This window comes from Gasterosteus aculeatus, chromosome 17 (genome assembly GCF_964276395.1).
Source record: "Gasterosteus aculeatus chromosome 17, fGasAcu3.hap1.1, whole genome shotgun sequence".
Classification (NCBI taxonomy): Eukaryota; Metazoa; Chordata; class Actinopteri; order Perciformes; family Gasterosteidae; genus Gasterosteus; species Gasterosteus aculeatus.
The window spans coordinates 10,918,722-10,942,316 of NC_135705.1; the positions used below are offsets into that span (position 1 = coordinate 10,918,722).

Genomic DNA, 23,595 nt, shown 5'->3' on the forward strand with positions numbered 1-23,595 from the left:
ATTTATGGCCTCAATTCAATTGAAAAGTTTCTACGTTTTATTCCAGCATTCATTCTTCCACCTGATGTAATGGCCCAGACAGCTCATCTGATTGGTCCAGGCCACAGCCCGCCAGCTGTTTGTAATCAGGAGAGTTTTGGAGACAGGATCATATGACACCCTTAAGGCACACATGCACACATAGATATATACATACAGGGTGCAGTGCATCTTTAACCTCGTGCCCTTCCCACAGGCTACTCCTTTGCACACAGAATCACCTCCAGATGTGCACACTGCGTTCTCCCCTTGGGGAGAAAAGGGGGGAGGGTTGGGGCACAAGGAGGGAGGGGAGAGTCCTACGCAAGTGGAAACAGCTCAAAGAGATTGGAAGAAAAGTAAAGGAGAAAGGAAGTTGAGATTTCTCAGGTGTTTACTCTCCAGGATCCGGGACCTGGTCTTTTCTTTCTTAAAACGATGATATAGTCTTCAATTTTTTTGAACTATTAAAAGGCATAGTCCTCATCGGTATAATGTCCTAGAAATACTTGTGACTCTACTTCCACCTAGTGGACTAACTCCTTCAATGTACATTAAAGCTTGAACTGTCTGATTCAACTCTTTATCCCCAAAATAAATGGTGCAATAAGTAATACGAAAGTTAATTTTATTTGAACTGTAATTATTTATTTTCCATTGTCAAAATCAAATTACATATACATACAAAACATGTAGAATTATTTTGCTGAAGACTGATCTTTCAGTGGTTAAAGAGACAACGCATTGCTCTTGTTATGGCTCCAAGATGATTAAGGTTACTGCAGTAGAAGTGCTCTTCTCCCTGAAAGCCTCCCGCTTTCAAATATCTCTCTCTCTCTTTTATCCATTTATTTTTATTTCAACAAATCTTTGTATAATATTCCTTGGAAGTACATAGCTTCACACAGTGCACAGCTTTCAATGGTATCTACAATGACAACATGAACATACAACAATGAAGTTCCAGCAGGAGAGAAACTCTTTCTGTGTGACAAAGACATTATACAAAATCAGAGTAATGAGGCGTTTTCTTAACAAACTGTGCTTCAATTTAAAAGGTTTGTTTTGGTCAGATGTAAGATGATCAAAGGTAAATGGTAAGAAGATGGCACAAAAAGGTGTTCATGTGTTCAATGAAGTTACACTCTCCCGGTCATATTTGCACACAGTATACCTACAGCATTTACCTGTATGTTTACGATACATTCAAAATTACATTAACGATTTAAAGACACGTGATGTTTATTGAAAATATTTGAATGATTGCTGAATAGTTAAGTTCTTTTGTGAAAGCCTTTCTACTGTCATTGGATGTTATAAAGTGTTTCCACAGTTTGGTTGAGTCTAAATTTACACATTATTAATTTGAACCTATTCATATGAACTAGATTATATTTATCTACACAAAGAATAATATTTATTCATGCCATTTGCTAATTTAGTTATGAGTCCTCGGGGACAAAAGGAACATTCACATTCAAAAGTCAAAGCGGAGATACATGACAGCAAACACAATGTAAAGTAAGTAAAGTGTTCATATCCGTCTTAGAGTAGTTATTACTGCACGTATTGTTACACAGTCAGATTACTGCATTTGTGCACTTTTAAGTCACTTAAAAATAAATTATGTGTACCCTGGATGATGTAGCTGTTAAAATGGACAATAAAGTGGATTAGTCCAATTAACTGGATAGTATGTCAAGGAGTTTACAGATTTAAAACGTGACTCTAATAAATCAATGATGGCTTGAATACTAATAATAATGTCTCTAAAGATCCTTCTACAAATGAATGGTGAGTCTAGCCGGGACTTTTGTTAAATGTCATCTTGTCTCCCTCATTTCCTGTCAATGTGGAAGCAAAAGTAAAGGTAGACATTATGTAATTAATATTAATAATTAGTCCTGTTCATTTTCATCTAAATTGGAAAGCAATCAATGATTGATCAATGAGCAGATTCAAGGTTCTCTAGGTTGTCCATAGAGGACAAGAGTGTGACATCTGTGGTGTATTACAGCATAAACAGAAAGTAAAGAGCACACATAATAATAATAATAATGATAATATAATGTAATAATATAATATAATATTAATGTAATTTTATATCTAAAAATAATTCAATATAATGCTTTTTTTAAATTATTTAAATGCTTAATAGTATTATTCAAAATAAAATATAGAATAGAATTCTTTATTTACAGAAAGTGCTAAAGACTAAATTATAGTGAAGGTCATTTCACAAAATAATCTGTTTCCTTTGGCTGATAAAAATGAGGTGGAGCACAATACGGTTGAACCTGGTTCATCCAAACTGACTTGGGCATCCACATAATGTAGGAACAAAACATATCCTTTTAATTCAAGATGCCTTTAGTGTTCTGTGATTTCCTGAACCACCACTTGGGGAGGATAAAAAATGTTGCATTGGCACAAAAAAAAAAAATAGTGATAGTAAGGTCAATTTGGGTTGGACGTGGGGTAAATTATTGCTTAAAAGAAAGTCCTGCAGCAACCCTTTCCTGATACACAAGAGACTCTCTCACACCCATACACCTACACGCAAAGACACACACACACACACACACACACACACACACACACACACACACACACACACACACACACACACACACACACACACACACACACACACACACACCATTTATCTGCTCTGGTTTCCCCTGAACTGGTGTCATCAAAAGTGCCCTGCAGGAGCATTCATGAACTTGTCTGAGGTAAAGAAATAAGACAATAAGACAGTAGACAGTACTAACACGCGACAGGTATTCTGCAGAACAACCTCTGTCGTACACAATCATCAGTTCAAAGACAAACGTCCATAAAGGGAAAAAGATTACAGCTTAAAAAAATACGTTATTGATGCCACTGCTTCAACTGAAGTGGGTCTTCTAACATTTACTTTTTTCAGTTTACATCATCACACAAAACTGACACAAAGTTTTATGTTCCAAAATAGTAAGTATTACTGAACCTGCAAAGTATTTTTAAATCTACCAAATAATTCACCATATCATCACCATTAGAAAAAGGGACATACTCATGGCACATTAAATACAAATATAATTGATCCTGGGTAATAAATGTACTTAGATTACTAAAAGGAGCTTGCTTTGATTTAAAGAAGCACTTACTGGACACCATGGCGTGTGCAGCGGCATCTGAAACCTGGGGGGGTTTCTAATCAAAAAGTGAAAAGGGGGAGTTGAGAGATCTTTGTTGTTATGTGTGCGGCTGTTCTTCTATCTTTTTGAGGAACAAATATTGGGGAGAATTTTTGTTATAAGCATCACTGATCACATGATTGGTTCTAGTTTAATGGGGTCGTTTGTAGTGATCATGCAACTCTTCACAGCTGACTTTGCTGTTTGGATTTCCGGTCACATGACTTTACTATTTTCTTTCACTGTCATAGGAACATTTTCAATTGCAAGTAGGTAGCTGTTTGGGGTAAATCCAGTGTAACACTTGAAACATCCATCCTACAAGAAAGATAAGTATGATCTATCATACTGATGTTGGGAAAATTGATATTTATAGACAAACAACAGCAGTGTCCAATAAGCTAAAAACAAACCACCAAGACTTCTTTGTTAGGTTTCTGGGAAAAGACAGAACAGTGACTCTGAATGACTTTGAGATGTCATCCCTGACTGGTTTAGTAGGAAGTTTCAATAGCAAGACGATGGTTAAGACCAGGGGTTTATTAACCGTTTTATAGTCAAAATAAGATCACTGTTGGCCAGGTTGATGCTTGTTTCTAGTCAAGTGATCAGATTTGGAATCAGTTCTTATTTGAGAGAAACACGCTTTTAAGAATATTTATAGTCCTCGCAAAGATAAAAGTGTCCATCGCTGTCCGTCTCCTTGTCTGTGTGTTAATGGAAATTATTATGTGTTGCAGTTAGCTGGTTAACATCATCAAGACCTTTTCCCTTTAAGCACTGTAGTGGCTGATGATCAAAGCCGCCTTTGCGCAGTATTTGGGTCCAGGACATGTGTACATCTTTTACTCGTCTATGAACGCAATCCCTTCAATCCTGCAGAGAAAAACACACAAAACCAGAGTTAACACAGCACAGAGCACAGATTAGCTGGCCTCATTTTGCAAATCCTTCTAGCAACAGCAAAGCACAAAAGAAGTAAGGGACTTAAATGTGAAGGAAGAATATTTCGAGATAACTGGGTGAGGGAAGAGAGGGTAGAGCCTTGCCTTCTTAGCAGATACAGGACAAATGTCCTTTTGGTTAGAGTTGAGGGATTTCCACACAGTGGTTTTAGACATTTCATCAGATATATTAATATCAGAGGGGTCACACCTGAGGAGCAGGGAGAAGAAAGGAGGGGGAGGGCAGACAAAAGAGTGTTGGGATTGTTGGGTCTTAGGGAGGGTTCACAGTTAGTATTTACATGGTTGCACGGAGATCACATACAACAAACAAGACAAGTGTTCATATAGATAGACAGCACGGGGAAGGATTTCTCTCACAGTCTTACCACTGCGATTATCTGATGTCCATTGTGTCCACTTACAGTAACTGTGGGTATGTTTGTGTAAGCTTACCTTGGGTCATGTGCTTTTGGGGTCTGAATAGGCTTGCTGCTCTCCGCGGGAATCGGAACAGCAGCAATATCCTCCCTCTTTGTACTGAGCATAATCTGTGATTCCTGCAGGACACATCAATGCCACAGTGCAGTCAATAAATGCTTAAGTTTATTTATCTCCATATGTGTATTTCCAGATTTCATTCGGACTACCTCTACTATTGATTTGGAAACATCATCAAGGGTTTTTTTCTTCCACTCAGGCATCAAGTCATCCAGGTAACTTAGCTCTCGGTCGGAGAAACAACAGTCCAGCAGTTTGCGAACAAAAACCAAAGCCAGCACCTTTGGGCACAGGAAAAACAGTTTTTATTTTTTAAATGGAAGACATTTGGAGCGAGCGAGGGGACATTGATGGTAGCCAGCTCACCATCATTGGAAAGACAATAGCAGCAGGTGAGGTCTTAATGAACCAGAGCAGCAGCAGACAGGAGAGCTGTGTCAGAGTGAACAGGTGCACCTTCCTCAAGGGGACGTGACGCAGATAGATGAAGTCTGGCTGGTGCTTCGCTGGCATGCCGAACAACTTCAGCCGGTCAAAGAACTGAGAAGTAACCGCAGTTGGTGAAGTTAGAGACAGAGATGAAAAAAGAGAGAGATAAATGAATGAGAGCCGATATTGGGGAAAAGTGGTGAACATGGCAAGATGTAGTAAATGTAGTTTGTTATTAGTATTAGTATTATGATTAGTCTGACAATTAACTGTTCAGACTAATTCATTCATTTGATCCAGAAATGGCATCACAGGGACAGTAAATGACTCCCAGCTGAAGCAATCAGTTTGAATATAGTAGAAGTTTAACACATATCTGGATATATTGTCAAGTCCCAAACTCTCAAAACACTCTCATTGACACTAGGACTAGGGGGTGCAAACAACTTTGTTTTAATTTTTCCTCATAGGATATTGTTCCTGTGTCACAATTTGCGTTACCTGTATGCCTTTTAATGAAGACACTCCCATGTAAAGGAAAACCCCATACAGCACTGGCATAGGAATGAACTGGAAAAAAAACAAAAAACATCAATTAGCTTCACATTAACGAACATTATCAAATATCTACCGGCCAAGGGGGGACAGCACTATCGCATAGCTTGTCTGACTGACCTGCAGAGCTCCAGTCATGAATACGGAGCAGCCCATGAGCAGGAAGATGATCAGGCCAGTGAGCCTTTGTTCCCTGATGCCCAGGAAGCGAGGCATCTCTCCTGGAGCCGAGCTTTCCGACTCCAGCTTCAGGCTGTTGACGTGAGAGATGGACAGCACTGTGGCTGCCACGAACCAGGGCAAGCCCATGATAGAGCAAACCGCCAGCATCACTCCGACTATGAGTAGGTCCAGGTGGTACCCGCATCCCTTCTGCAAATCAGGAAGAAGGCGGGTCATGTACACATTTTGCTCTCCAGCTTCAGTTGGAAGCTGCAGTGGAAGGCAGGTGTATCTTCTCTTACCAACAGTTTGTGCTCTTTGCGGTTGATGATGACGGCCGTTATCTGTTGGTCCATAAAGATGAGGATGGTGCACAGAAGAGCAGGAATAGTTGCCGCCAGGACTGTCCACCAAGGGTTGCGTCCTATTGGATTGATCAACCAACCTCGGTCGTCTCTGGTAGGCTGGAAGATCACAAAATGGAGGAAGCCATGATTCAAACCAAACCACGTGGCGCCAATACCAAGGTCCCACGTTTATCCTCAGTTCCTCCATACCTGGAATTTGTTGGGCACTTTCAACTTCTGGGAGGGCACTCCAATTAGATAATCCAGCAGAACCATGATGGCAATGGTGAGGAACACTGCGAAGTCACTGATCATGGATCGCACCTGACACAAGAGAGATATCAGCACCAAGAGATCGGTGGTTAGTAATGTGGCATGTCAGGTTTGTGAATGACAGGTGAAACCTTTGCTTAGAGAGGATGTCCATTACCTTGGTGGGGAAATAACGACTTGTTTTGAATTGTTTGAGGAACGCACACATGAGGAAAGTGGAGAAGAACAAAATGGTCGACCAGAAGAGAACATCTGGGGTGAAGGGCCCATGGGGGCCACATGATGTCCCGACAAAGTGGCCTTGCAGACCCACACATTCCTGTAAAGATTGAGTGTATAAAGCTTAAAGACTACAATACATAATAATCAAGCCAAGGCTTTGGTGTGCTCAGTTGAACAAACAACAGTGCAAGGTTATTGAACGTGAGTGGGTTTGTTAAATTTTAGAAGTGTGCCTGTAAATCAAACTGGGATAAGGGTTTAACGTTTGTTTGTGTGTGTGTGTGTGTGTGTGTGTGTGTTTGTGTGTGTGTGTGATTCAACGTATTTGCATTACCTTGACAGTAAGGTTGGTCCAGGGTACTTCAGATGCTGTGATGTTTTTCGAACTCCACAGTTGTAAGGTCTTATTACTGGGGTTATCAGGCTCTGTACATCTACAGCTACAGAGAATAGACAGCATCACTACAATTAGGCCAGACATGAAGGCATTCTAGGATGTGATCTGAAGGCTTGTGGAGGAGAGCAGAAACGTGGAGAGAACATAGGTGAAGCCAAAAAGTGAAAGGACACTTGTAGAGATAACAATATGAAGAAAAATTAACCATCAATGGAAAATAGGAAATCTGCGTGACGAGCCAGCAGAGGGAGAATTGTGTTACTCACTACGCCAGTGTGAGTTTGTCCAGATCGCTGTTTGCATTGAAGGGGTAGACCTCTCCCAGGTGAACCAGCTTCTCCAAGGCCTCGTAGATGAAGATGAGGCAGATCAGGGCGGCAAAGGCCTCCTCTGTGAACCGAGTGATGTAGCACACCAGAGAGCTTGCATCAGTGGCAACCAGAATAAAACAAAGCACAGCCGTCCACAGGCCGATGCAAGTCCTCAGAGACAGATAGGACAGGTCGTAGTCCCTGAAAAGAGAAGAGAGGGTGACGGGGAGCACACAATTAGTTTGACAACTACGTGCGGTGTTGATGATAACATGTCATAGATTAGTTGTTGCAATACATACTTGCAGAACTTGTAGAGGATTTTCTCGAAAACCAGCACAGGACCTGTGCTTCCCAGAATTGTGAGAGGCTGACCAGCAAACACAGAGTAGGCGACTCCAGTCATAGACGCACCCAGTAAGGACTCTATGGCGCTCTAAAACACATGGTGGAAATACAAAGGGTACGTCTGGTATCCAGTAACCAGTTAAACACTCCATACTGTAATTATAATCCTGAAGTCAGTATATTTCTGTCCTTACGATGCGTCCCTCTGTTGCCTCCCCAAGCAGTCCTCCAAAAGTGATGACAGGAGACATGCAGGCACAGTAGAGGAAGAGGAAGGAGGCCACACACTGAAGGCTAAGACCGTCCTTAAAGTCACTCAGATAGAACGGAGCTTTCCTCTTGATGTCCAGTATCAGACCACCAAACAACCTAATCATGCCACACAACAAAACAAGAGAGCCTTTAAAAAATAAAAGCTTCAGTGCTTTGTTTCACGTCAGCTCTTTACAAATCAAAACAAAGATTTTCTGGGCCCAGCAACTGACAAACATGCTGGAGAGTGCCAACTCGCCACAGGCTTTTACATATCCCTTCAGAAAACTAAACAGGTGCTAAACTCTGGTTCTCCACAGGCTGCTTTGAGGACAGCTTGCCCCAATATACCAGTTTTGGTGATATGAAATAATAATTGTCAAACCCTGAATTTAGATGATGTATTAACCTTGTAATATGACACCAAGCAACAAGCCTGTGTAATCAACCTGCAGATGACAGCTCACCTTCCAGTTCTCTGTAGCTCTGGTCCGTGATGCTCGGCATGTAGTTCCTCCTCAACCTGGCAGGCGGTGCCATTAGTGACTCCTGGCATCTTTCTCTTCTCCTGCAGGCACCCAATACCAGTCCAGGAACAGGAATCAAAATTAGCTCCATATTTACATATATATACACAGCCACTCTTGGTTGCATCTAAGTTTGAGCCAAAATTCAAACATATCTCATCATAGCTGTGTACCTGGGAGGGAACACTCTTTGGGGGCTCGATGCGGATTGAGGGGTCCCACTCTCCTGGTGGTAGCACCGTCACCTGGTCTAGAAACTCATCGATTCCAGCCAGCAGGTCACTTCTGTCCTTTGCCTTGTAGGCTACATCATGGAAGATCTGGTTTGAACAAAATTAAGGCCAGGGGGAACTTAACTGCATGCCCTTCAATAGAGATGTTGCGATTTGATTTGTTGTTTCTGAACATAGCTTTTACTTGTCGGAGCGTTCTTACTTCATCTGTCATGATGGTTGCCATAGAACGTCCAATTTCATGGTATTGCTGAGCCTTTCCATCTTGGCCCAGGAGAATGAAGAGGAACCTGATATTTGTCAGCACATGGTTCAGAGGACATGGATTACCAGATTACTCAATTGACATTTGATTTCATGAAAGGATCATTGTGGTTGTCTACCTGGTAGGTATGGGGACCTCAGTGAGTCCGGTGAGCAGCACAGCAGGGGAAAGGCGGACAAAGGCTACTATGGGCCTCTGCAAGAAGTCCAGTTCTCCTACCAATACATTGGAGGCCTCTGCGCCCTCCGGGATCTTCTTCATGAAGTGCATGTCCACCTTGTGAGACAAATAAAAGGATAACATCAGTTAAGAAGACAAAAGGGATTTAATACCAATGGTACACTACGATTCTTGCATCCTGAAACTTGTATAAGCTAACTAGGATCTCCGGATATTAAACTGTAATACACTAAAATTCCTGGTGGAAATGAATAAATTGAAGCTTTTATCTTTACCCTTGCTGAAGCTGCTGTTGGATGCACTTTGAACAAATCTTAGTTCTCCTGTTATTTCCTAGGGGGCGCTATGTAACCCATATGTTGACAGCGCGATGCACCAAACATTGATTATTGATAGCAGGGTGCTAGACATGTATTGACCTGATATAAAAGGATTATACTCAGGCTGTTGTTTGTTGTTAATCAACCCCTTTCTCTATATATGTATATATCCATCCATCCATCGTCAAACTGCTTATCCTGCACGCTGGGTCGCGGAGTCCATCCCAGCCAACTTCGGGCGAGAGACAGGGTACATCCTGGATTGGTCGCCAGCCAATCACAGGGCTACACAGAGACACACAACCATTCACACTCACATTCACACATCTATGGGGAATTTAAAGTCCCCAATTAACCTGATCCCCAGAGCATGTCTTTGGACTGTGGGAGGAAGCCAGAGAACCCGGAGAGAACCCACGCAGACACGGGGAGAACATGCAGACTCCACACAGAAAGGCCACTGGGCGGAATCGAACCCAGGACCTTCTCGCTGTGAGGCGACAGTGCTAACCACCACGCCACCGTGCCGCCCTATGTGTATGTATATGTATATTTATTTTGGTCTTCATAATATCTACCGATAAACATAAACTGTGAGCAAACTTACTGCAGCACATTAATAACTGTCTGTATACTTACTTTGCTGAGGTCCACTTGGGCGTCCTGTCCTCCACCATTTTTGGCTGGTTCTGAGACCACTGAAGGCTGGGAAGATGTGGGGGGCCCTGCTAGACAGTAAGGTGGAGTGTGTGTGCATTCAAGCGTGTATGTGTGTTTGATAGAGAGAGAGAGAGAGAGAGAGAGAGAGAGAGAGAGAGAGAGAGAGAGAGAGAGAGAAAAATCAGTAATAGAAATAGAAATATTTATTGACAAAGGGAAAAAGGGCAATAAATATTAGCTGCCCATTCATTCGGGAACAGGCATTGGCCTTCAGTACCTTACTAATTAAATGTCACTGTCACTTAGAGATCATGCTTTTTTATGTGTCTTTCTGTTGCTTAGTCTTCTTGCTATTAGTCACTTTGTGTGTCTACTTGTATTCCCTTCTAATTTTGATATGTATGTAATTATTATATCAAGCAAACATGCCTCTAAAGTAATTATAAGAGAACTCATGTTTCTAAGGCTGTACCTGTAGGCAGATGTACAAAAGTAATTGTAGTTTAAATCCGTAACAGTGAATTTCTACCCAAGAGTCACACCAAGGAGTTATCTGTCATAAGTAAATGTGTGTCACCCACCCATCAGATACGTCTCCGACTGTTTGCGGGTTCCCTCTGCGATGGAGCGCACCATGGGCATCAGGTTCTTCTTCTTGTCATTCTGGTGGTGGTGCCTCTTCAGTAGAGCCTCACGCACCTTCACTCTCACACTGTCGTCCAGCTCATGGGACGCCTCCTGGTGGTCCAGCACCATGTCTTCAACACACAAGAAACACACGCACACACTTTTAAAACGTTTTTTTAAAGTTACTTTGTTGTTAAAAAGGAAACTTTTTATTTTTCAAGGACAAACACATTGGCAAATGGCATAAATTAACACGACAAACCACTCAACATTGAAATCAGATGAACCACATTGATGATACAATTACAGAAGTAAACCAAACATTGAGAGACACAGAGCAGCATCTCATACCGGGGAGAACATATTCAAGCACATCCCCAATACAAGAATAAACACAATCGTTGTGTTGATGCCATGGCAGATTTTCTATTTAATCCCAAAAGAGAGAGCTACATCTTCAACCAAATGTTAATTTGACATTTGACAATTTATAGCAATATCTATTTGCAATGGCCAGGAAGATTTTTACGTGGTGTGTTGCATTGAAAATTTTAAGGTTAGATTTAGTAAAGTTACCCAGTAAATAAATAACAATATCTGCTACTTTGACCAGAACTTTAATCCACTTATGATCAACACAAAAACAAAGGTGGCTAATAACTTAGTTAAACAATCCCTGCACTCCAACTACAGAGCCTTCCTTGAACTATGACATATTTTATTTGATATTTCACATGCTTTCATTTCTATGGTTAAAATGTAATAATAATGTATGTAAAGGCACTTTACTGATAAGAAAGTTTGTGTTGGAGGTGATCAGTCAAAATTTGGCAACATATCAAGTCATGTGGGACCGCTGGGAAAACCACCATCTCTTTATCTCTCTCATCCCGTCTGCTCTTCTCTCTTCACAGTCCTTTCTATTCCACTCGCTGAATCAGCACCGGATCTTTCCTTCCTAACTCCACAGTTAATCAAAGTGTCTACCGGACACACACACACACACACACACACACACACACACACACACACACATACTAACACCGCAGTGCAGTGCCAGCATTAATTCTGAGCTTGCATCAAGACCAGCGATAATGTGACTGTCAGCAGCAATATAATCAGGGATGGTGACAAGAGAACCACCTGAAATTGAATCGAAACACACAAATGGTACGTTAAACGTATTATCCACGGGCAACACCTCCGCCTCCTCCAGTGTAACACATGACTGGTGACCATCAGTTGCTCATCCGATAATGAGATACTTTCAATAATACCTAGATTACAAATTTAATGAAGCCTTTCTTATTACATTCTCTAGGTCTCATTTTTTACCACACTTCCAAAATCAAACAAGTATAGAAATAAATAATGTTTTTTTCTCATTTACTAGCTGGCATTTTCTAGCTCTTGCATTCCTATCCAGGTGCTCCTGGCAGTTGTCACATGGATAAGAGAGTGAAGCGAGAAGAGCGATGGAGAGCTGGAGACGGCAACCAGACCAATCAGGGAAGAGGAAGAATGACTGATAGGGAGCCTTGAACTATGTGACTCTTTTTTTATGTGTGTATGTACATGTATGTGAACAGTGCTCATCCAATTGTGCTTCTGCATACAAATTACAGCTGCGTAGTTACTTTCAAACTCAATGACCTTGGACTGGGCAGGCGGCAGCTTTGTGTAATTGTAGAGTTCAACGCGTATCAGGTTTAACAGAAGTTCTGCCGCATTATTTTAGGAAGGCACAACCACAGAAAAAACATCCAGCTTAATGGCGCTAGTGGAATGACATTAGACAGTGTTGTGCTTAGATAGTTTATTCGGTGTCTGTTTTTAAATCCTCAAGGAGAGAAGCAAGACATGATTTCAGAAAAGAGTAAAGAGAAAGATAGGAAATCCAATGGTGGAATAGTTTATCCATTTGAAGAAGCTTATTTACACCAATGATACAACTGTTCAGATGCAGGTTACCTTTTCACTCAAAACAAATAGCGCTCTGGTATTATTGCATGTCAGTTAGAAAAATTATCACCTGCAATCTCTTCGATGCTGTCAGCGTGCATGTCGAGCAATACGCTGCCATTGATGATGCAACTTCGCAGCTCAAACAGGCTGTGGAGGGAAAGTGTTGCGACATAGGGCTTGCTCCACCTCTCCCCACCGTCCTCCACATCTTCCTCAAACTTCAGCCACCTGCGAGGTGAAGGCAGGTGAGGAATTTGCAATGAGGAGTAAATGTAAAGTGTTTTTCTTTAAAATACTAGTCATCAGATTTCTTACAACTCAAATTCAAAAGAAGCGAGAAGAAGAGGTTTCTTAAAGTTAAGGTTGGCAATTTCCTGAAAATCCCTATTAATATACCTAATAAACTTACATCACATCATGCTACACTGGGGTCTTGCCATTCCCTAATTAAAATGCTTTTGACAAAAAATGTCACTGTCAGCAAAGGACCCCAAAATGATCCATTAAGTTATTATTGAACTACCGCTTGTACACAACAAGATAGCTGCAGAGCAGCTGGCCTGTCTGAAGCTCTATTGCTAAGCATTTTTGCCAAAAGCTCCCAGCGGAAACCCTGACCTGGCGGTTTCCTTCCACTCGGCATCCTTGCCATCCTTCACACAGATCTCATCGAGCTCAGTGAACAGCTCGTGGGTCACGTGTTCAGCATCCTCCTCTGTGCCAAGAATGAACTGGACCCGCTGGGACGGCGTGTCTGATGGAGCGAGATGATGAGAGGGAGGAACGAGAGGTGAACAGTGGTTCACGAGCAACATTATTTACTTTGTCACAACATGCTTTTTAAATGACACACGCACACACTGACACAAACACACACAAATCTAGGCACATGCACACACACACACACACAAATGCAACATGCAGACTGGTCCCTGCATATTGCGAGATAATCAGTGGGCTTGTCGATTTCAGCCTCGGGGGGCAGGATGTGTGTGTGAGACTTACCAGCCGTATTGATACGTTTTATTTAATAACCACCTCGTCTCTGGCAGGGGTGAAAGTCAGCGTGCATATTCTACACTCAGCCAAGACAATATGTATGTGTAGGTCTAAAGAAACACAACAAGCTACCTGCAGCAAAGGAGTTGTCTCAGAAGAAGTTTTGTGTGTGTTACCATGACTGGAAGCGGCCGTCTCACTTTCCTCGCTTTGCTGTGTTGCGATGCTTCCCGCCCTTCTGTCTCTCTTGCGGTGGCGAGAGCCGTGAGGCTTGTGGTGACGATGGCTCTGCATGGGCATCCGAACCCCGACAAAAAGAGCCCTGTGGCCTGAAAAAGAGGCGAGAAGTTCATTTTTTTTTATTACTGAATAATACCTTCATGTCCTTGGTGTCATGGTTTATTGTAAAATAAATATGCAAAAGTTGGAGCTATTTGATATCATGCTGAGGTGCATATATGTAAATCTGCTGAAAGAAATGTCACAATCAGCCAGTTATTTGATGAGGTCATTTTCAATAATCTTTTTTTTTATTATTCTTACAAAACCTGGTAAAACATTTTGCTTTCATCACAGTTTGTAACATTTCAACCTTTGCTATCAGTAATTATCACCAGGGCTTTCAGTCTTGAATGCCACATGCTGTGACAACAGGAGACAAAATGCCCATGATGCTGACAATAATAACATCTTGTTTAAATATCAAAGCGGTCTAAAATTAAAGAATAAACAGTTGAAATAATCAGACCATTACAACACACAAAACCTCCACCTACTGATAACTTATCACCCACAAGGCCTCCTCTGGGTAGATTCATTATTGATGTTCAACTCGTTTCATTTCCACCAGAAAAGAAGACTAATTCACATCCCCATGTTCTCAAGACACCTCACACTGTAACCATGTTCACCTACCCAGCCCCACAAAAAGAATGATAGAAATGGCCATCTGGAACAGTCAATAAAATATATTTATCTAGTATCATATTATATATATAGAAATTATAAATAAACTGTGAACCACAGCTTTGTATTTTCTCCAGCTTAATTGCAATCAGCAGGTGTGAAAGGAAGTCACAAGGAGCACTAAATGAAATGTGCGCAAAAGTGTGCAATATCAGTGTACAATAGTGCATATCGATATAATTTGGCATAATAATTGTAGTAGTAATAATAGTAGTATTGTTGTGGATGACAATAGTAAACCTACATGTTTGTAATCTTTTGTCTGTGCCACTGACATACTGTGCAATAACAGACGTAAGGAACCAAAGGTGAAGGTTGAATGGCCTGGGAATGCGTAAAAACACAATAGAAACAGAGGAAATATATTCTTTTAATAACTTAATAACAATAGTATTGTGTAAAAATACATAATTCTTTATAAACGGTAAATCTCAAATGTTACATGCTTTCCTCGAACAAAAATATATCTCGCAGAATTAGAATAATTGCGAGATATTTGAAACATCAATGTAAATATTTTACACTTCAGGACCTTAAGGAAACAGTTTGACAGTATTTTCCTCTGCACAGGTTAATTACCTTCTAGTTCCTCCTTCTCATAGTGGATGTTCAGTACAGAGCTGGTCCCTCCCTGGTCCACCACCACCTCCTCATCTGGCCTCTGGTGGACACATACAAACCACACGTAAACATGAGGCCACTGTTCTCAGTGACCGTTTCTTTATAACGCCCCTTGTCTCCTGCAGCATGTCATTCTCATGGAAAAGTTAAACACTGTAGAAAACCTTCAGATATTTAAGAGGTCATTATATGTACAGTAGAAGTCTCCTGTTGACGACCAATACAATTAAAGAGCCACTTATCAGCCTTTCAACAGTGTGCATCAAATTCCAGACAGTCTGTTCTCAGATAGTCTGGCACAGACACACAGAGTTAAACAGAGAATGAGTCGGTTGGAAAATGTGCTAGGTTCTAATATCAAGGAGGAATCAAATCAAATCAAATTAGCAGAGATCCACATGCATTGGAGCCCTGCTGTTAGGCGCCCGCTGCAGGATATCGCTGTCTTTTAGCATCCCCGCATTGAGTCATTCTCAGAGACAGAGAGTGGCGTTTGCCCGAGTGCAGGGCGAGTGTTCATGTAATGGCAATGGTCATGTGTTGCCCTATGACAATGTGGACGGAGTGCTGAGGGAACCTCTGCTGTGGCTGTGCATGTCTGTGCTGCTGCAGCGTCTCTGTTTTCAGGATCACTCTTCATCCCTCCAGTGTAATCAGAGTAGGAGTAAATCTTGTTTTTGTGTCTAATCTGTGGAACCTCCTACGTGCAGTTAAAGAGGCAGAGTGTCTACCAGTGTACCAAAGCATACATTTATTCAACCAACCACTTGGCTCACTCACTTGCCTTGCCCTTTACACAAACAGGATGGATGGTATACAAACATCTGAACATTGTTAGAAATCAATAGCAAAGATCTATAAATAAGTATGGTTACACGCAGATCTCTACGTAATGCTTCCGCCCGCTTTGAAGACGTGATCTGCACGTATTGGATGTGTTGGTGTGTCAGTGGGGTGAAAGTGAAAATGTTGGAGCAGAAAAATATGAATTGTCCTAAGAGAAATGTAAATTTGTTTGACCATTAATGAGATTGATTGGTCCTTTTTTCTGGTCAGGACATAAAACAAAAATTGCACAATAATACCATGTAGACATTAGTGTATATTATACTGTGTGTATTACTGTGAGTGTGTGAAGAAAGAGTGTATAGTGATTAGTTCTGCTTCTCCTGGGGTTTGGCTGTTTATATTCCACTTATTTAATCACACTGGTTTAAGCCGACTGGAAAGAACCGCTTAGCATAATAAAGTAAGATTGTGATAAGAAGATTAACATGCACATGTTTAAAAGCAAGAAATTAAAAAAGCGGTGTTGTTTTTTTTTTTATACCAATCGCTCTATATCAGCATATCATTTATAATTTATATTTCACACAACTTTTTAAAACCAATTTGGTATCGCAAGACACACACTTAATTCACAGGTGTGGGTGGCTTGGCACTGCCTTCACGGATCCTTTCTCTACCATTTCCCTGCTGTAGGATTCCTTTTTTTGTCCATGACTGATCACTTCTTAATCCGGAGAAAATTCTCTCCTTGTGAAGAATAAGGGCACTTGCTAAAGAAGTCATGCTTGGGCCAAACACAAATGTGACTCATGGTTTCATCATTAGGATTATACAAGGAACGGTAGTGCGGGGACAGAAAAAGGATTTTCAATATGTATATTCAGTACATGTGACAACAGTCTCCTGTTCCTGTAAAAGTGGTCCTACTTCTCACTTGGCTGGTACTTTCCTGATGCGCCACGAGAGTGCCATGTCCAATTTGGTCCAATTTGGACTTTAAATACATTAAATATGAATAAGCAAGCGTTTAGCGCTGCATGTAGCCGTGTTGGGGCTTCAGAGTCCAGCATGTCTTTCGCAGCAGGCGTGACCTTCATTCACTGCACTTCTATTTGCTGGATGCAGGACAAAACCTGGCAACGTCACATGGGGGCTGGTTAAAACAAGACTATCTTTAACGTCCCTGCAGTCAACACAAGCAGATAGAAGCCGAAACCAAAGTGTCTTTCACCAGCGTTTCTCAACTCGGGTTGTCTTTCCCCTGTGAGTAAGACTCAATTTCTACTTGTATTAACAACAATAACTATATAGAGCTATATATAGGGAATATAGCTATTTAAAACAAAAGAAGAAAATAAACCCTGTGCATGCAAACCCTCAGCGAATCGATTCCATTTGGACCTGATTCAAACACACACACACACACACACACATACACTAGTGTTATCAGTCAGTGCAGCTGTGGATGGTGAATCAGGGCTGCTGTGTAGTGTGTGCGTTTGGGTTCAGGCTGGAGGCAGTTGGGTCCATTAGAACTGAAGCTGTACCAAACAAACAGACACACAACAAGAGAGAATGGATGACAGACAGACACTAAAAGCTCTGTGTCCCTGAAATCAGTTTAGATCAATACCTCATTGATTAGTTTGGATCCATATGGTGCACACATACACAACATATATTATTTGATGTAATCTTTTGTGGCTGACATCAGAATACACTATTGTATGTCAATCCTGATATGTTGTCCCTTCTTCTGAGTCCAAGCTCACCATAACACAATATGACTGACATCACAAAGTCTCAGCTCACCTTCTCCCTAATGGTAAATGCACGTTAATGTTTCCCTTTCATTCATACCTCCCCTCCCGTGTGTCACGTTATGTCCTTCAGCTAATTAAAACCTCACAGGGCACTTAAAGTTTAGTTTACACCCTCTCTGTGGGTGAGCACATCTGTGACCCTCAAAGCACGCACGTGTGCGTGATTATCCACTAAGAGTTGCTGCCGCCTGTTTCTATCACCTAGCTACCACCCCTATTTAATCAGCTCCTGTTGTCAAGCTTTAGATCAGTCACAGTGCTTTTCAGGCTTTATGACCTAAAGTGATTTTCCTCACAGACTTCTGCTGCTGCACCATACAAGTGTATACAAGTTCACAAGTAGCCCCCAAAATAGCTGCGTGTCCTTGAGTTTCCGTCCCTTACAAGCTTTATCCATGGGAAAAGCACTGGAGCTGCCTCATGGTCAGATATAAGAAAAATAAATCACCTTATACATCCAAATCGAATGACCTGAGGATACTGTCATGTGAGTAAATGAAAGCAAGCAACATTACAGGTAGAAAGTTATGTTTTGGTTTAGTGGCATATTACATGGTACACATATTATTTGCCCATAATATTTAGTTTCTCCAAATTCCCTCTTTGTGTTTCTACAGAGAGTGTTTGTTGCAAAAATGTTTTGTCTATAATGACATATTTTCAAATGATTATTGATAATAACCACACGTTTAGACGATGGCTTTGGGCCTCCCAATTTAGCATCTCATCATGTAGAGGCCAAAAGATGACTTCACTCGCCTACGTTTGATAGCTAAACGAAAACAAGATGAATTTTCTGGCAGAGCAGATTGTCCCAGAAAGACGTTTGGTTCCCAGAGCAGAATAAGATGCTTCAGTTGCACACAGCGTCCTATGATGCCAATAAACACACAGGTTCATTCATTGGCTTGATATGTAAATCATAAATTAGGGATCTCCTTCAGCATATAAAGAAGAGAAATTGTAATACATTATTAAACTACTGCTGTCTGAGTAAAAACATATATAGTTGATTGTATTACACATCATTTACATATAATAGACTTTGCTGACTGGAAAAGGTCATTTCAACGTGCACAACAGGGAAACCCATTGAACTGGTCCTCGCCCTGAACAAGTAGAGCAGCAATGATTTGCGTCCTAGTCTCCGGACAGAGGGTCAATCAATGCGCTGCGCCAAAATGTCTTTCACTCTACCGGGACTGTGAGGGAGTTGTGAGAGGAGCTTCAGGCGGGCTGCTATGAATATGTTTGAAATTCAGAGGGGAAACCAATTCAAAATGATCAAGCGTGATTTTTCACTGAATGAATCCAATAACCACATGAACAGGGAGCGCTGCAAGACCACAAATGGTACTTTAGATTAATAAAAGCGCATAGTAATGATGATCTCCTTTGTTCTAACGAGGCACTTGTTGAACATTTGTTTCAGTGTCAGTCCACAACCAACCCCCCCCCCTCCCCTCCCCCACCCTTTGGACGTCACGCTCCTCGTTTCCCACAAGCACCCTGAACCGACAGCAGGGACACAGATCCTGACTTAGACAACTGGGCCTGTCACTTCCAGGCCAGACTATGGGCTTCATGTCTGAGAGGCGGCAGGCTACCGCTGCCCCTTCATCGCACATGTGACGGTGCTTCAGCGCTGCACTCGGGGTCGGCATGAATGGATGAAAGGAAGAGGTACTGGTGAAAAACGAGAGAGCTGCAGGAGATTGGATGAAAGGCACGGTTGTTTTGACTGCTTGAGCCCACGGGTAGCATGAGTCATACACACCTTTTTCCATCGCCTCTGCGCCGCCCTCGCTCTCCAATTGTTTTCTTCATAAACACATGACAGCCTTAGTGGGTTGAGTGAGCGACGGTACAATGAAATTAAAACTGCTTTTGGAGTAACACTTTTACACAAAACTTAATCCAATTGAGACCAGAAAAAGGTCTGAATGATTCTGTGGTCATTCAATACCAAAAACACTCTTGTGAAATGCAAGTGGACCGACTCATATTTGTCCTCTTGGGGAGTGTAAACCTCTTTGGATCTTTCACTCTAAGCAGAATAAACAAATCACATGAATTGGTCCCTTACGGCATATGTTGTTTTAGTATAACAGTATTAAACTTCATGTGGAGTATTGAGTACTTACACAGATTACTAATTACATTACACAGAAGGACTCATTGTACAAAACTACAGTTATGCTCTTAAAATTACACAATTATTAGGAATTATTCACTTTCCAAAATAGATTCCAAATTAATTGAAATGAAAACAGCTACTAGAAAAAGTAAACAATTTATTGGGGGTCAAATTCATGATGTGAAAACTGGAATGAGAGTCACAGTCTCCTTAGAGATATGTAGCAGCGTGGTTTGTAATTGTGTCGTTGATTTTGTTGTTTGTATTCTCTTTGCTTTCTAAGCATCTAAATACAGAGAATCACTGGTCTTCTAAAGTCTTCTCTCAATATAGTGGTATGTATCCGTTATGCATCAATGGGGCAGTAAAGTGCTGAATTCAGACTGAAAATGAAGAGTCTGACATGAATGACTGTACAGTATACGTGTACTTGAGAAAAGGCTGTGTTATCCACATAATCACACCGTGAGGGCCGTCAGTATTTTAGTGTCCAAAAGTACTGGAATGAATACATCCAAATTGTTATATGGACTGTCAACTTGGCAGTTAGAAAGCAACAGTATGGCATTAGACGTGTTTGCAGCGACCTTTGTAGGGTTTGTTAGACGTGATCTTCTTTGGTACACGTACAAAATAGAAGCAGAATCTATGATGGTGTGTGAGAGCCACCTGTATCAACCACCAACGCCAGAGCTGCAAAGTGCAGTTAACAAATTTACACATAAAGAATGTAACACTGTGGATATAGTGCCCTTCTGCTGGCCCCCCTAAGTGGATTTTGACTGGACCTCTACTCATGTGCATCTTCATACTGCTGTTTTCCCCACTTGACACCTCAGCAGCGCTATTTCCGTTGGCTTCAGGAGGGGTGAATGGCAACAATACCCGTCCATGCGGGGACATCTTGAACTGCAAAGTGTGCTCACTGGTCCGTTTGTCCACTACATGCTCTTTTCCCTCCAACTCGTCGACCAATAAGTCACACATCCACATAAGGATGATGCCACAGCCCCCCCCCCTGCAACCATGATTAGCTAATATCGAAAGGAGCAGATGAGCACTACATGTTACAGTTGAAGGATGGCGTCAAGGTCATTTGAGAGTAATTGAGAAAATAGCACGCGGTTTAAACAAAAAGGCATCTGAAAAGCCAGCAAACTGCGCCGCTCCTGTTATTCCTCTCACACAAGCGAATTCAGTACAGGCGGTTGACATTTTAATGTGTTTACAGTAAATCGGTGCCCGATCAATAACCAGCTGCAATCGTCGCAGCTGGAACGCACTCATCGCCATGCCAAACGCGCCCCGGGATCACGGCACGTGTTAGCGCCGCACAACATCAGTCTCAACAACATATTCTGCACACAACGTCGTCATGCAGGGTGCAAATCCCTATACTACTTAGTATCTAGTATCTATGGAGAACGTGAGTCCCTTTAAAACCACAAAAAAGTGCAAATATGTGAAAATACTGCCGCATTCTACATGCATGGATAAATACAATAGGGGCGAAGAAAAGTCATTTCAGTTCCTGCAATATGAAACATGATGAATTTCTATTGGAGGATGTCCAAGTGAGGGCTACAGTTGTTGGAGTACAGCGTGGCCCGTGCCGAAGCACCACTGCATGCGGTAGACATTTAATTAAAGGGCGCTTTACCTGGTAGCTCAGGATGCTCCCGGGGTCGTTGACGGGCTCGCTCATGGCTTTTTTGTGAACCCGCTCGGTGTCTCACGGAATACACAGGTGAGACTTGCTCAGGGGGGGCGGTCAGCCACTCAGCGCTGTCTTAGGACCTTTTGAAGACGCGCGGTCACGGGTTGGTAACAGCAGCTGCTTCTGGGTGCGCGGGCATGGTGAGTTTAAAAATCTGTTCCTGATCAGGGAATCGACGAAAAGGCGTAATTTATCCCTCACAGTGTTGTGATCATTTCCCGTCAGAGCTTGCAGCCTCCCTCCCTTCTGCCCGTGCTGTGGGAGCAGGATGCAGAGAGCATCGCTGCAGCATCAGCCAATCACAGCGCAGAGGCGCACAGCGGGCTACAACGCACTGCTGCTACCCAACGCGATACAGCGAGGCTTTTATACACTGGTGGAGGTGCGTTGCTCTATACACTGTCTAGTTTAGCAGCATCTCACATTTCTACTGATACGGGGTGCTGGATATCGCCATTGTGCAAAGTATTGCTGAGCATAGCTTAATACCTTGAACAACTCTGCGTTTATCCAAAGCCTTAAACCCATGCGGATCTAAGTTTTTTTCTCCTATTTTTATTTTCTACACGCAGGTCATATTTAATTTATTTGGTGGCCGGAAAAAGAGAGCAAAATAAAAAATAACGCAACATTTACGATGAGCAAAAGTAGAATAACGTATGTATATGTATATAAAAATGCAGTGGTATATGGTATTATTGGTACTAAATAATAGTTTTAATTACATGGAATGACATGTTTTTTTTGCCTCAAACCTTGTCGCTCGTATTAATAAGGAAGCAACAATTTGAAATTGAGTAACCTCCACGTTGGCCTCGCGTGGACAAAAACCACGTGACACTGTCCAGCTTTCGTGGCGCCGCATCGTCAAATGGTCGGGTGGAACTAACCCAGACATTTTTAGTAAGATGTGTCTACACATTTGAATGTGTATCGAATAAAAGTGCATGTATGTGTTACGCAACACGAGTAAAGTGCACCGAGACAGTGTTCACATTAGAGCAGGCTTTCTCAAACTGTGGGGTGCGACCCTCTAGTGGTCCGCAGTGGTATTACAGATGGGTCGCGTGGGGATATTCTCAATTGTTGTATGCCGAGAACTTTTTTTGAGAACTTCCAATATTACAAAAGTAAAAAGTACACGGACTGCTGTTGCCTCTTACAAAACTAGCTCAACCGTGAGAATGAATTGAAAGGCCATATTAAGTCTGCAAACCTGTTTAAAAAGGATTTGTAGTAGAAAGCCGGCTCATTGCAGCCACTAATACTGATAAACGTGTTTTATAGTGAAATAGTTTTTTCTGTTTTTCACAGGTTGCACTTTATTGATATTATCTTGAAAAAATGTTTTTGTTTTTTCTGATGGCACAATCTGGTTTGCTTGAAAGTGATTGCAATTTACTCATCTCCATGAGAATGACGTTTATTTACTGACGTTTGCGGAGATCTCCCTCCATGAATTGGAGGCCATCCGTGCGTCCTTAGAGTCCGCCAATGACAGGTTGTCTAAGTGGTCACATTTCCGTATTTCTTATGACAAAAGCTCTTGAATCTGATTCATTCTCTCTCCAAACTGATTCATTCTCTCTACAAAAATCTTCCTTTTAAAAATAGCGGTATTGTGCTATGAAACCAGAAATGTGAGACTCCGGAAAGGATGTAGTTAGATGACCAATCACAGTCTTGCGGGCTGCGTGAAGCTTGCGTAGCTTTTGACGCTAGTCTAGAGAAATTGGTCGACGCAAGCAAGAAGGGGTAAAAAAAGCACGCAAGGGGCTCTTTTTTGTGCATGTCCTTGCGTCTCTCTGAAAACGCACAACCATAA

At 41.8% G+C, this 23,595-nt stretch overlaps 1 protein-coding gene across 2 annotated transcripts; it reads right to left on the minus strand.

Moving 5' to 3' along the window:
* Positions 1–2,625: 2,625 nt before the first annotated feature.
* slc4a8 (solute carrier family 4 member 8) lies at positions 2,626–22,099 on the minus strand. Of its 2 annotated transcripts, XM_040203723.2 has the most exons (25): positions 21,714–22,099; positions 15,263–15,344; positions 13,894–14,046; positions 13,337–13,472; positions 12,786–12,946; positions 10,708–10,884; positions 10,106–10,191; positions 9,085–9,242; positions 8,904–8,991; positions 8,642–8,788; positions 8,409–8,509; positions 7,884–8,058; positions 7,644–7,777; positions 7,297–7,542; positions 6,968–7,073; positions 6,569–6,730; positions 6,349–6,462; positions 6,094–6,255; positions 5,750–6,001; positions 5,576–5,644; positions 5,012–5,185; positions 4,795–4,926; positions 4,601–4,704; positions 4,250–4,355; positions 2,626–4,076 (listed from the first exon to the last, which is right to left on the minus strand). In XM_040203723.2, exons 1-25 carry the CDS (start codon positions 21,756–21,758, stop codon positions 4,071–4,073), a joined length of 3,276 nt encoding a protein of 1,091 aa, XP_040059657.1. In that variant the 5' UTR covers positions 21,759–22,099; the 3' UTR covers positions 2,626–4,070. The 2 variants fall into 2 exon arrangements, with proteins under 2 accessions (XP_040059657.1, XP_077948253.1); XM_078092127.1 differs by lacking the exon at positions 4,250–4,355 and having other exon boundaries at positions 3,911–4,076.
* Positions 22,100–23,595: the final 1,496 nt, after the last annotated feature.

Excerpts from the sequence above, each read along its gene's own strand:
- slc4a8 (XM_040203723.2), bottom strand. The coding sequence starts at position 21,758 with ATGAGCGAGCCCGTCAACGACCCCGGGAGCATCCTGAGCTACCAG. Across the intron at positions 7,543-7,643 it reads ATCCTCTACAAGTTCTGCAA|GGACTACGACCTGTCCTATC; the intron begins GTATGTATTGCA and ends TTCTCTTTTCAG. Across the intron at positions 6,256-6,348 it reads AAGTGCCCAACAAATTCCAG|CCTACCAGAGACGACCGAGG; the intron begins GTATGGAGGAAC and ends GTGATCTTCCAG.